The sequence below is a fragment of the Castanea sativa genome, chromosome 6 (genome assembly GCF_040712315.1).
Source record: "Castanea sativa cultivar Marrone di Chiusa Pesio chromosome 6, ASM4071231v1".
Classification (NCBI taxonomy): Eukaryota; Viridiplantae; Streptophyta; class Magnoliopsida; order Fagales; family Fagaceae; genus Castanea; species Castanea sativa.
In genome coordinates, this window is record NC_134018.1 from 59,583,297 (window position 1) to 59,597,608 (window position 14,312).

Below are 14,312 nucleotides of genomic sequence, written 5' to 3' on the forward strand. Positions count from 1 at the left end.
ATTTCTTATTCAACCATCAAAGACTTTACCAGTTGAGTTAACTAGAATTCACAGTCTTATAAGACTTAAGATACTACTATTTTACAAAATTGAATATTGTATAAAAGAAAATGTTAACAAATACTCTTAAAACATTAATTAACAATCCATTTAAAGAAAAGTTTTATGAAAAAATAATAATAATAATAATATTTTGACAATTTTTTTTCATTTTTTATAAAAATAGCGTCAAAATCTTTTTTTTAAATGCCTCGTTAACCGTTACTCTAGAAACTCTCGTGAACATGACTTGTACGGAAACATTCTTTTGCAAAACCATGACTAGAATTGCACAGATTTTCACATTCCCATTTACTTGCCACAAGTCCAAACCAAGCAACTCTCTTACGCACAGCCTTAATGGCCAAATGCAGCCCAAGAATTAACGCTAACAGCAGAAACGACGCCGTATATTTCTAACATATATAAAAGAGGAAAGTCTAGTTGGCTATGAAAACCGACAGGAGAGAATGAAACGATAACTGAAAAGCAAAATTAAGAAGAAGAAAAAAAAAAAAAAAAAAAAACCAAACAAACATGGGACCTTCTCTGTCACTCTGACATGTGTCATCTTCTACCTTGGTCCTAGATTCTCTCTTCTTTTCTGGATCTTCCCCAAACAACAAGCCTGTACCTTAATATTCAATCCAGATCCCAACCCAACCCAACCCACTTCATCTATCTCCATCAAACTTTATCAGTCTCTCTTCACTTGGTTTGTTCTCTCTCTCTCTCTCTCTCTCTCTCTCTCCACTATGTTATTCTTATTCTCTTCTTTTTTACATATTTGTTTATGCTATACATGTTTTGTTTACCTTTTATGGGGTTGTTTAATTTACCTTTTGTGGGGTTGTTTAATTTTATTTAATCAGGTTCTTTTCTTGTGTTATTTTTACTTCACTGTTTGATTGTCTGAAGGTAGCAGTAATATTTGTTACAGGAATTGGGTTCTTTCTTAGACACAAGGATTTTGATGAACTTGGTCAAGTTTGTTTGTGTGTGTGTGTGTGTGTGTTTTGCTTTTTATTTCAATTTTTAGTCTTTTTGATTTTGAGTTTATCTGGTGGTTATGCTTGGAAAGTTGAAGTGGTGATGTGGGGTGTGCTTGGTGGCAGCTTTAATGGATTGTGGATATGGGTTCTGATTAAACTTTTGTTTTGGATGAATTTTTATATTTTGTAGTCTTTTATAACCTTGTTCATCATTTAACAATGTATGTGAACTCTGTGCGTCATTTTACTTGGGGTTTTTTGGTTCCTTAAGAAGAAAGTTTCATGCTTTTCCTTTCAGAATACACAAGAAGAGCTCCTTACCTATAGAAATTTTATTTTAGCTTTAACCAATATAATTGATCATTAAAAAGTCATTTGCTTTCATTGCAAGATACACGAAAAATGAGTATTGTTTGGTTATCCTGTTATTTAATTATTGCATTGGGGTTTCCTTTTGACAAGACGGTTATGTGAACAGGATGCCTTTTTCCAAGGAAAATAAAATCTTTTTATTTATATCTGATGGGTGATAAAACTCTGGTGTCTTATTTTTCTCTCAATTAAATGGTATCCCTTTTGTAAGGGTTGACTAATTCCTTGATGAAGGATGCCATCTGATTAATCTGAAGAAGTTACTAGGTATAAACCATGATTATTACAGTTATATTCAATATCATATATATTAGGATCATAGTTTAGTTCATTAACTCCAAAGGGTTGGTCTAGTGGTTCCCAAGGCCCCATGAAATCCATGAGGTCCTAGATTCAAAACTCCTAGCCAGCACCCCCAAGGGATTCCTTCCTGTTCTTGCCTAGTGTGTGAGATGGAGGGAGTACACACACCTGCAGGAATAGTCAGGTGCTCGAAGAGCTCTTGACACCCACAATACCTAAAAAGAATAGTGGGGATCATTACTATTATATAGTAAATACGCTATTCAGATAACTAAATTCTGAAAAATTAGATATTACTAGGCTTTACATTATCCCTATGATAATTTTAGTCTTGCTTATGCAGTCAACATAAAGGAAGATTAGAATTAGAGGTATTGGAAGTAGCATGAATGATTTTTTTTTTTTTCCCCGAAATAGTTCTTGAGTACTAGATCAGTAGGGAATAGAAACATAGCAAAATGGAGAAACTCATGTCTTTGAAGGTGATTAAAAATTTTATGGGTTCTCCTATTTTTACAATTTCGCCCTGTTACCATAATGACTTATGTACTCTGAGAGGGCCAGAAGTTGTAGAATGGGGTGGAAAATTGACACATTGCATTCTCTACTCATCAAGTATTTTGAAATGATAATGGTTCGAAGGCATTTAAAGAACAATTTATTCTGGTGTTGTCTGACAGTAGTCATAACGTACAAGCTAAAGGATTTTCCCATGTGCTAAAATCTCTCCTTTTCATTTAAGTTTAGAATCTCATTGTGTACTTTCTTTTTGATTTTTTCCCCCTTTCTTATATAACCTATTTGAATTGTTGCTTATCATATCTTAACAATTTCTATTTTTACAGTAAATGTGTCAAAGAGTAGGAGAGTGATGGCAGCAGCAGAAGCAAGAGCAGTATGGCAGCGAGCAGCTAACCGGTGCTTTGTCCAAGAAGACGCCAAAAGAGCTCCCAAGTTAGCTTGCTGCCAATCATCATCTTCTACATCCAAACAGGTTGATGGTGGACCTACTAATACAGGAGATTGGCCAGATCATCCTGTCTTAGGTTTTGTGCCTCTTAACAGGAATCCTTCATTTTCCAATCTACCCCCTGACACAAGATGGTGGCTCCAATTACAGCCCAGCTATGGATATCAAAAGGGATTAACACATGAACAGTTAAATGCGTTGGAGGCTGAAGTGGAAACCTTAATAGCTGGCACTGTGAATTCAACAACAGAGTTTACTGAGGTGCACCCGCAAAAAGGAGACATTATTCCTGATGATGATCACAAGACCCATGAGTCTCCTCTCGATACACAATATGGTATCTCTGCTGTTTATACAAATAAAGCTCCTGAAGTCAGACAGCAAGAGGTAAAGGCTTTGTATAGTAAGAATGCTGATGAACATCTTGAAATAATGGACGTGGGGGGAAAATATGAATTTATGGATATGAATCCTGTTGGTTGTCCAGTTTCCAAACAAGCCAATGGATTTTGTCTAGATCCAGAATCTCCATGGATTGGGGGTAATAAGAATGTGCCGTGGTGGCGAGCAACAGATAAAGACGAATTGGCTTCCTTGGTTGTTAAGAAGTCACTTAACCATATTGAGAATTGTGATCTTCCCCCACCTCAGAAAATGTATGCTAGGAGACACCCATATGCTCATATTGGGTGCTTTGACCGTGATGAAGCATTGGCGTCATTAGATTGGAAGGCCCAAACTGATAGTATATCCAATGGGACTCAGGCACAGGGCTGTCCTGATTTAACACATGGAAAGCAGGAGGCTTCTGCTGAGGAAGCTCATTTAAAATATGGTTCTGACAGCTCATTCAGGTAATAGTTTAGATTACCATCATTTTTCCTTGGGATGACATCTGGTTGTTTCATCTGACTATAGGGATATCAGTATCTGTGTTATCTTATTTTTGTTAGCTAGACTTATATATATTAAATACATTAGCTTAGATTGTTTTTGGGGCTTGTAATTTAAAAAGCAGTTATAGTACAAGTCACAAGGATATCAAAGAGATGCCACAAGTTTCTGAAGGTGACCTCGGCAAAGCTCAGCTGATGGAAGCACTCCGCCATTCCCAAACACGTGCAAGGGAAGCTGAGATGGCAGCAAAGCAGGCTTGTGCTGAGAAGGAGCATATTATTAAGCTCTTCTTTAGACAAGCATCACAACTTTTTGCTTATAAGCAGTGGTTCCAAATGCTGCAGCTAGAAACCCTTTATATCCAGATTAAGAAAGATGACCAGTCAATTCCCACTTTCTTCCCTGTGGTCCTTCCGCGGATGTTTAACAGAGGTCAGAAACAGCGGAGGAGATGGCAAAAGGGTGCCAAGGGGAAAAGAGTCAAGCGAGGGCGACCAAGACATGATATCTCTAAATATGCTGTTGCTTTTGCATTGGGGTTGAGTCTTGTTGGTGCTGGTTTGCTCCTGGGATGGACTGTAGGGTGGATGTTACCTCCTTTCTAGTGTTCAGAGTTCCGATAAAAAATTCAAAACCCGGTTCTTAATTCCGAAGATTGATTTACTAGGGCAAGTAGCTGCTTTATGTCTTCCTAGATTCTTAGATTGTCTAATGTAAATACTCTGTTGTTCCTTAACCTTGTACCTTGTGTGTAAAAGTGTGATGAGATACGTATATATGTTGAAGGGGAATCTTATCAAAAAAATATATGTTGAAGGGAAGATGTTCTGAGACAGACGTCTCATCAAAGATTTTCTTAGATAATCTGTGTATTCTGTTTAGTTTATTAGCAACTTTAGTTAACAGTTTCTCTTGCACATTTGGTATTGCTGATGTTACTGTTGATTTTTTTTTTTTTTTTTGGACTAACAAAAAGAATGTCAGACAAGGCTTTGCGTTCAGAATCTCATGTTGTTTCAAATTTGATGGTGTGTGGTGTCTGATGTGGTAAGTAGGGCCAGAATTAGAAATTTTTAGTGTAAAATGCAAAATTGATCCTTTAAATTTTTTCAGATTTTATTTCAGTCCTTTAATTTTGCTCTTGTTCATTTCAGTACTCTAACTTTCAAATTTATTCAATTAAGATTTTTTCATCAACTTTTGTTATACGTTGTGGTTAATTTTTCAATTTTATAAATTTTTCTTCAAATTTTTTAAATTAAAAAAATTCAATTAATGATTGAAAAATATTTTCTGGATTTTTTTTTTTTCAAAAAAATTTTAACAAAAGTTAACGAAAAGGCTTTAATTGAATAAATCTAAAACTTAGAGGACTAAAATGAACGAAAACAAAGTTAAAGGACTGAAATGAAATCTAAAGAAAGTTAAAGAGTCAGTTTTGCAATTTAGTCAAATTTTTAAGACCAATTCTTATTTTTATAGGCTACGGTTTAAAAATATTTAATAATTATAGGTAAAATAAAGGATTTTTTTAAAAAAATTAAGAGGGCCATGGCCCCCCACCCTTGGCTATAGTTCCGCCCCTGATGGTAAGGTAGGTGGTTTAAGAGAATACCTAGTTGCAAAGAACTGTGAGCTAGAGGTTTCATTGTTGTTTGGAATCTCAAGTGAAACTTTGGGCTTCTTTTGTGTCTTCATGCCATTCGAATGGGATAAACTTTGTTATCAAGGGAAGCTGGCAGTTGCTCCAAACCGGTTTAGAATTATTTTTTTTTTCCACCCCACTATACAGCCATTGAAGAGATCAGTCTTATGTAATCTTAGTCATATGACATTTTTTGATGTGTTATGTGACTTGTTTAAATAATAAACATGAATAGTTTTATAAATTTTTACATAATTGGTTGGAAAAGATAATTTTAAACTTGTTTGGAGCTAAGCTTTGTTCATAGGAAATTAGAGAAGATTGCCTTAGGAGTAACGGTAAATGTATGTAGCTTAATGAGATCATGGGGAGATTTTATGTTGCTTCATTTATCCTAAATATCCTTTGTTGGTAAGATGAAGATGAGAGAGTACAGAGAATATCAACGTTAAGAATTCATTTTATGGTTAAGATTTTATATAAATTGTCAGTATAGGAGGTAAAAAAAATTAATTAAGCCTGTACGGGCCTCACCCCCCGTCAAGCTCAATCGCCCTAAGGCCCATAAAGACTAATTCTTATAAGAGCCCCGCACTGATCACACATGGTAACGCACGTGTCGTCCGAGGGGTTTGAATTCGGAGTGCTCAAAGCAGCCTATGACGTACCCATGCCGAGCATAGAACTTGCATGCGGGGCTGGTCCTAACGCCACTATCATTTTCTCCTTCCTGTCACCAAACATCCACTTAGGTGAAACGGTATTGGACCTCCCTTCCATTACCTAGGGAACGCCCCTGCCGAGCATCAAATCTAGCGGTAGAGCCAGTTCCAATGCCATTCCCATTTTCCTCTCACTCCCAACTAAACCCCCACTTATGGGTAATAGTATTGGACCCTTCCTTCCACCCACTAGGGGAATAATCATGACCGTTCCACTAAGTTTGGCTATAAATAGGCAGGGAAGATTCAGTTGAAGGGGTTGGCAATTCCAGAGTAGAGAGACTAGAGAAAGTAATACTAATCATCCCTAAGGAAGAAAATGGAGTGTTAGTAGGAAAAGATGGGAGATTCAGGAAACGGGCCTGCCGAGTATAGCGCCACCCGTGGTAAGAAATCCAAAAGTCCACTATACAAATAGATTGTGAGCCCAAACTCCTCTGAGGCCCAGCAGCCTTATTTTGGAACGCACAAAGCCAATTACAATATGTCATGTCAAAATTTAGTGACAAATTCTAAATTTATGTGTTATTAAATTACTACTCATCTTCAAGAAGATTAATTCAATATAGGAATTATGCAGGGAAAATTTTTCCTCGAAGAAATTCATTTGAATCCTTCTACGACTTGAAATTCTATTGGAATCAAGCTCAAAAATCAACCCTAAATCATTGACGTTTGAATCTTTCCTCCAAGTCATTAAAGTTTGAATTCTTCTTCCAAGACTTGAAGTTCTATTGGAATCAAGCTAAAAAGTCTTCGTAACTTTAAAAAGCCCTAAATCTTTCCATAAACTTCAAAAAACCCTAAACCATTGAAGTTCAACGAATCAAACCTCTAAAAGCCATGAAGAACTTCAACCCAAGAGCCTTCAAATTCAAAGAATTTTCAAAGAACTTGAAGAACAACAAATTTCTAACAAGCTCAAAGTTATTGGTTTTACTTTTAAAGACATTCTTTGACATTTCATGTTCCAGTCAACTAGTCAAGATTACAGGAAAATAGAATAAGGAGATTACTCTTTGGTAAAAGACTAAAAGGACCAAAAACAAAGAATTGTACTTATAATTCAACCAAAACAAATTACATTTGTGAAGCACTTTCAATATTTTGATTTTCAAACTTGAAAAAATTTGTGTTTATAGTAACTATTAAATTTTAAAAAAAAATTCAAATGACATGGCATTAGATAAGCATCTATATTTCTAATATTTAATTTCAACCATAAAACGTGTCCATTTTAACTAGAAATTATTTTTCTCTAGTAAAATTATTAATACTCTGAAACACATTACATTTAGCCACCGTTTGTAAAGAGCTAGAAATAAAAATGGCCTTTAATGGTGCTGTGGAATTTATTTTATTTTATTTTTTCAAATAAAGAATTTTTCATTTTTTAGCAAGCTTTTACCTAATATGACAAAACAATTTGAAAAGTTAGGGAACAAGAGAAACCCAATACCTTTTCATAAAACAAAGAAAACACTATAAATATAGTAACATAGCCTAAATTTTTTTAAATATATTAATAAAGGAATAAAAAATTTTAAATTTAAATTATATATATATATATATCTATACTATTATTTAAGAAATTTCTCCTATTTAAATTCCTTATTTTTTAGTTCAAAAATGTTTTTATACTCCTATATTTAAGTAGAGATAAAACTAAAGGACAATCTGATAAAAATGCAACTCTAACTCCCACTAAAACATTGCCTACAAAATAGGACCACTTTCCTGTTAATTTTCAAATTAATTTATCCACTTATAAATTAGATTTTCAAAATAAAAATTATATATATAAAATAAATAAAAAACACTTTTTTTTTTCTACAAAATAAAAAAAAAAAGCCTCAGCACGCCAATCAGAGGTTTGGGTGCGAGTTGGGCCGTGAAGCCTGCTATTGGGTTTCGTGAATAAAGCCCGACCCGAATCATAAAAACCGTGTCATTTTTTCTTGCAGAATTGAAAAGAAGCAGAGATCCATTTCGACGCAGACAAGTGAGAAAGAGAGAGAGAGAGAGAGATGGCGATAATGGAATCGTTGAGGAGGTTCGTAGCGCATGAGCCAGTGATTGCAGTTTGTTGCGTACTAGTTGGTGTTAATGGTAATTTTTTTTTAACTCTCCAATATTCCAATTGATGCTCCTATGTCCAAAACTTTATCAAAATTGTATTTAATTTTTTAGGGTTTGGTGATTTATTTTTACGTGCCTAGTTGTTATCCACAAATTTAGGGTTTTTTGATTCAGCTGTGTAGTGAGTGGATCAATGATTATTAGTTTTTTTTTTTTTTTAAGTTACTAATATGATTGGAAATGAGATTTATTGTGCAATGGGTAATGGTTTTGGGATTTTGATTTTGTGGGGGTATTAGGAGCAATATGCTCAAACAAAACAAAGTATGAGTTAAATGGGAAATTTTTATTGCTAATATAGGAATTATTATGTTTTTGGCTGAAATCAGAACACCCAAAACATCAAGGTTAGGATTTGTGTTTAGATAAAAGAGGGTTTGAGTAAAAATTTATAATCCCAAGTCTATGAGCTTGGCTGAACTGCTAAATCATGTTCAATTGTAGGATTTGAAAATTTTGGATTATTGTATAAGGAAGGATTTGTAGAAAATTATTTGTCTGATATAACTGCAAATTAGGAAACGGCTTAGCCCGTCAGGGGTGAATGACCCTGGATTATCTGGCAACTGGTTCTAGTGGGTGGGATTAGTTTCCTGTAGGTTTTACTGGTTAAAGGTGAGTCCAAAAGGTTCTTCTTAAGAAAGCTTTCACTGGGTCTGTGTGACACTTTGTGGAATTCCTAGAAGAGATGGTAGGCAGTATCGAGTTCTTAATGACAAGAAGATAAGTTAGATTTGGTTTTACATCATAAAAGTGGTGGACCATGATACGCAGTTTGTACAATAAGAAAGAAATATGAAGAAGAAAATCATATACACTTGGATGGATCCATGGAAGAGTTGACAGTTCTTTTGGTGGACTTGAATGGTAACAATGGGTTACACCTACCTGAGGCTGAAAATTCCATATCTTAAGCTTTTTTTTTTGAGTGTGTTTGGAAAAGGAATCTAAAATGGGGGTTCCCTATATGTGTTAAACAATCGGAGCTCAGGAAAGCAAGAGAACTTTTAGGGTTACTTTAGCAACTGCTTGTTTATGTGACATGTGGGCCTTGGCCATCATTTTGATAACAATGTATAAAGTTATTTGGCCTTGAGTAGCTATACCAAAATACATATCTAAATGCCCCAAACTTCAGTATCTCATCTTTGCTTTTCTTGAAAAAAATACCAATTGATGTGGAGGGTTTCTTCAAACACAATAACGAATCATTGGTTTAACTGAATAACTAAATAAAATAGGTTGACCTTTCTCTTAGTCTCTTAGGTTGATGGATCTTCTCAATTGAAAGATCGCCTATTGGTACAATCACATGGTGTGGGTAGTAGATGCAGGCCCCCAATCACATGGTTGGACAATGGAGGCCTGCTACTCATTGGACCCAACTTATACTGATTAATTCCATTGGATCTGACTGATAAATTAGATCTTATTTTATTTTTAGAATTTAATTTAGTTTGTTTTTATTTTCATTGGTAACGAGTTATTACCATTCCTTACCTGGTTATGAGGATATAGCCTTTTCTTACTTAGTTATGAAGTTGTTTCCTTTCCTTTATTGATGTAACTTAAGAACCCTATTTAAATGCCCCAAACTCAAGTATTGGTATGCTTTGCTTAATTAATAGAAATTTTTATTGGAATTTTCTTCCAATGGCTTGGATTAGCCTCTAGGGGCAACCTTAGGTGTTCAGTCTTAGGTTTTATCCATCTTTCCACAGCTTTGTGTTGACTTCAAGGAATTCTAGGTATAATTTCTATTGACACTGATATCCTCAAATTGAACTTAATTCTCAAAGTGAATTTTTGTTGTAAAATAAAAATTTACAAAGACTGAAAGGGCCACTGACCTATACAGTTATCCTTACTGTAAGCAGAAGATGCTCTCATGCAAAGACAATGTTGCTTTTTCATATGCTAGAGAAATCAATTTTTTTAATGATTTATGGATCATGCATTGAATGGGTTTTTTTACAACCAATAATTGTTGGGTTTTAGGTTTTTTCTGTTGGGGAAAAGGTTATCTTTAACTTTCTGGTATCTTGTTAAAATTTTAGGAATCTTCCTTCCAGCTGTTGTAAGGCCCATTCTTGACTCCTATGAAGCGGCCAAACAAGTTCCTCAGCCTGCTTTAAATGATGTGAGTATTTGACTTTGCAATATGTTTCCTTTATGCTTGTACCTGTATCTTTTATCTTTTTTTAGCTTGTTTTTGGTAATCATTTTCATACTTAAGCTCTTTTTTAGTTGAGTCATTTGATGATAGGGTATTTAAAAATTTAAAGTCTAGTAGTTAGGAAGATTTGATGTTAAAAGAATGTCCTTAGCATTATTCACCGGCAACATGCCCCACTTAGAAACAGCTCATAGTTTGGCTGCTTCAGGGAAACTTCTTTTGAAAGGATAAGCACAACTTGCTTATGCCCCTTTATAGATTACCCTTGCACGCTAAACATTGTTTTGTCAACTACCTTCTTTCCATCAACATAACCCTCTACTTAATTTTGGGTGTTTGCTCCTAAACTGTCTTGAATATCCAAAGAAAGATAGAGAGAAGGTGAAAAAGATGAGATAGAGAATGAGAGAGAGGCACGTTTTACCAGTTACACTCCATGATGGGTCAGAGTTGATAGATCAACTGTTCATTGATGCAAAATCCAGCCTCATTGTGATTGTCATTTGAGTTGCATGTTATTCTTTTTTATTTATCAAAAAACATAAGAAGAAAAAGGGGTGAAGAAGTCGATTCAATGGATTTGCTAAGATCTTCATTCCTAGATGGTTTAGATCAACTTAAAAGACAGTGGGGTCCGTTTGTGACTGCTGCTGTAGGTGTGAGATGCACAAATGACATTGCAACTGGAACTTTAACATCAACCAATATTCTTGTCACTCCCTTCCTCTTATCTGTACTAATGTTTTGCATCATTACAGGTGGTTGCAGGTATGACTGGTAAGAAATAAGGGTGATGGGGTTTATTGGTGACGGAATTTCAATTATCCTGCCTCCCTTGAACTCATTTTTATTTTCACCAACAATGTAATAAGCCGCACTTCCATGAGTTTTGTGGAGATTTAAATGATTATGTATTTCAAATATCTTCATATTTTGTGTAGGCATATGAAGGTTTGTCATGTTTATTTTAAAGAGTTCGAGGTTTATTTGAACCCTCATTGATGGATGCATCGTTATGTCCAACTTGGAAATTCAGTAGTTTACTTGGGTATAAATTTTGTTTCCATAAATGAATTGATGCCATGTGTCTAACATTGCTTTAAAGTATAATTGATTCAAGGAGATGCTCATATGGTTCCTGTAATCCTTTTTCACCCAATATCTTTAGAAGAGAAAAATGTTAAGACTACTTTGTTTGCCAAAAGTTCTAGTAGCAGCCCCTAACTTTGAATTGGGAGACTGTAGACCCTGTTGAGTTGAATCAAGCTTTGGCTTATTTTCCCCCTGTTAGAACAAGTGGCTTATCTTCATATGGGAAAAATTGGCCAGTGCTATGTAATCACAAAGCTCTTGGCAAGTTTTGGCTTGTTGATTGCAAATTATCTCTAGTTTGTAATGTACGACTTGCAATTACTCAGAAACTGGTATTTGCAGTGGTTCCTGGCAAGCTTTGGCTTGTTGATTGGAAATTAGTTCTAGTTTGTATGTATGAGTTGCAACTTGCAATTACTCTAAAACTGGAATCGGCTTTTGCAATAAAATCATCCAGCAGCACATGGTAAAAGCCTCACTTTTTTCAGCGAACACCATTTTAATACAACCTCATTTTTATAATAGAACTAGGTGAAAGTGAAACAACGAAACTCACCAAAGTAAGAACTCACAGTCATACGATAAAGACTACAGTACTTTCAGAGCTCTCCTCTTTCTTCTACTTTTCAGTCTTTTCTTCATTTTTTTTTATACAAAAATAAGAGTCTAGACCTACATAATTTGCACCTACGGCAGTAGCATTATTGGCATGGTGATGATAGCTTGACGACACATAATTGATCTGCCACATAATTTAGTTTGCTAGGAGCCCAATCCACAAATATCTTTCTGTAGATTATAAATGCTAAATAAATAAAAAACTTGCAGAGCGAAGAGAAGCATAATTTCATTGGATTTGGACATCTTAGCCTTAGGCTGTCTAGTTTAAACCACGTGGATGTCCTTCACTTTTCTACTGCTCCACGGAACCACCTGCTTCAGGCCATCATATATTTTTGCCTACATTAGCAAACACACACGTTTATGATTTGTGTACCATCTACAATAATGTATTCATTATCAGACTCAAAAAAACAAAATTAAGTAATTCTTCAATATCAACTTTATTTCATCACCCATTTAAAAATAATAATAATTTAATAAAAAAGCTTAATTTGACCACTGCTATGGCCTGCACTCCAAGATTGCTTAAAAGTCGAGCCGACAACATTCATCGTTTTCTCCATAAACGACACCCTGCAAAGCTCGCTTTTACAGTTGTATTCAACGAGCTACCTACCTCATTAGTAGGATTTGGGACAATCTAGCGGTAGTGGCTTAGGCTTTTAGTCCAACTAGCCACCCCCAGAGGCACTTTAGTCAACAACTACTATAAGTCTTGGAAGCCAATAATTTTCTATCCCATTAACAAGCTACAATCAGACCGACTGCTAAATATCATTAGAACTTAAATGTTTACTATATCCATCAAAATCCCATAAATGAATGTAATACATAACAGAATTGATAAGCTGGATCAAGCAGAGTTAAGAATGAAGAAATCACATAGCATTACTCAAAGATTTCATAGACTCCAATATAAAATTGTATTAAGGAAAAAAACAAAAACAAAACAAAAAGATTTAAGAGAAAAACTAACCCAGAAGTGATGAGACTTGGCGTTGGTGGAGAGACTAGATAAGCTTCGAACCTTTCGAATCCTTGTGATCTTGCCATTTTTACAGTTGCTTTCTCCCACATTACAACTATCACCCTCTTTATCCACAGAAGATGGAAAGACATGACTACTCCCTCCAAGTACAACCTCTCTTTTACCTTTGAAAATCCTCCTACCCCATGAACAAATCCAAGTTTTCTCCTTCATCCCTCTCTTGCTAAGAACCATTTCCCCAAGCTGACCTCTTTCATGGCTAAAAGACCCATAGCACTCTCCACCAATCATTCTAAATGAAGAAGACTGAAACTTGGACCTGCCCAGATAAGGACCCTCCAAGACAGTGTTAGTATCCAACAACAGCCTTGGGGGTAGTTCCAAGCACTTTGGAGCTAAGTCAAGGCTAGTGAATTTGGTGAGAGTGGTGCAAGGCCTAGGCTTACCTGGTTCATCTTCCCAGCGAAAAGGGACTGAGGCTAAAGTGTGGAGTGGTGGGGTTAGCATACCTGAAGGATCTGGTGACTGCATGGTTTGGATTGAGAATAATGGTAGCTTTGGTGTGGAACATGGCTCTGGCTCTAGCTCACTTCCCATGACTCTTGTCTCTCTCTGTCTCTCTCTCTCTCTCTTTCTTTTCTCTATGCTTTTTGGTGTGGTGTGTTTTTTTCTCTAGTATCTTATGGAGGACAATAAGACAATAATAATGAAGAAGAGGGAGGAAAGTCCTCAAAGAAAAGGCTGGCCCGACCTGTTTTAGTCATCAGTGTATAGTGATTAGTGATCAATCAATGCCTTTCTTGATAAGCAACTGTTAAAAGAGTCATGATCTCTCATATATGGCCGTCAAAACAGGAATTTCAGCTTAATCTTTTTCATAAAAAAACATGTGCTTATTCTTCGACCTTTCGTAGGGCCTTGGCGTGGGGTAAAATAGAGTTAACTCTTCCTAACTAAAAAAAAAAATGACTAAGGGCTTTGGTTGTTAGCACAAAAAGGTTAGTAAAATTAAGAGGGTGTTTGGTAGTTTGAAATGAGATTTTTATAATTTTTTAAAATTTGTGTGGATGAAAAAGTGTGTGGAAATGTATGTAAAGTTATTTAAAATGTAAAATTATGAGTTTGAGATTGTAAACCAAACAGACTCTAAACTTTTGGTATAAGTTATTATTAAAATATTCATTGATCGATAAAAAACAGTTACAAATAATCAGATTCCGTGTGGAGTGCATTCAAAACGAAAAAAAAAAAATTGCGTTTGATGTTTTTGTGTGGGTCCTATGCACTGTACATGGAACCCGCAAGTACGAATTTCAGTAAAAAAAATTTTATAACTAGGTCCCACAATACTAT

The 14,312-nt window shown here is 35.2% G+C and overlaps 3 protein-coding genes across 5 annotated transcripts in view; 2 read left to right on the forward strand and 1 right to left on the reverse strand.

Annotated features, from left to right (window-relative positions):
* The window catches only part of LOC142640737 (uncharacterized), a 44,333-nt gene extending 33,008 nt beyond the window's left edge, over window positions 1-11,325 (forward strand). For both annotated transcript variants that reach the window (XM_075814964.1, XM_075814965.1), the window contains exons 2-4: window positions 7,950-8,049; window positions 10,137-10,219; window positions 11,014-11,325. In XM_075814964.1, the coding sequence (XP_075671079.1) occupies window positions 7,968-8,049; window positions 10,137-10,219; window positions 11,014-11,043 (195 nt within the window). In that variant the 5' untranslated portion in view covers window positions 7,950-7,967 and the 3' untranslated portion in view covers window positions 11,044-11,325. The remainder of the gene's footprint in view (window positions 1-7,949; window positions 8,050-10,136; window positions 10,220-11,013) is intronic.
* LOC142640735 (uncharacterized) lies at window positions 349-4,437 on the forward strand. 2 transcript variants are annotated; one of them, XM_075814963.1, is made up of 3 exons: window positions 349-754; window positions 2,552-3,530; window positions 3,695-4,437. In XM_075814963.1, the coding sequence occupies exons 2-3, from the start codon at window positions 2,578-2,580 to the stop codon at window positions 4,176-4,178; spliced, it is 1,437 nt and encodes a 478-aa protein (XP_075671078.1). In that variant the 5' UTR covers window positions 349-754; window positions 2,552-2,577; the 3' UTR covers window positions 4,179-4,437. The 2 variants fall into 2 exon arrangements, with proteins under 2 accessions (XP_075671078.1, XP_075671077.1); XM_075814962.1 differs by having other exon boundaries at window positions 485-754; window positions 3,692-4,437.
* Window positions 11,326-11,844: 519 nt separating the features above from the next.
* On the reverse strand, window positions 11,845-13,753 carry LOC142641514 (uncharacterized protein At4g00950). Its single transcript, XM_075815948.1, has 2 exons — window positions 12,948-13,753; window positions 11,845-12,307 (listed from the first exon to the last, which is right to left on the reverse strand). The coding sequence occupies exons 1-2, from the start codon at window positions 13,554-13,556 to the stop codon at window positions 12,233-12,235; spliced, it is 684 nt and encodes a 227-aa protein (XP_075672063.1). The 5' UTR covers window positions 13,557-13,753; the 3' UTR covers window positions 11,845-12,232.
* Window positions 13,754-14,312: the final 559 nt, after the last annotated feature.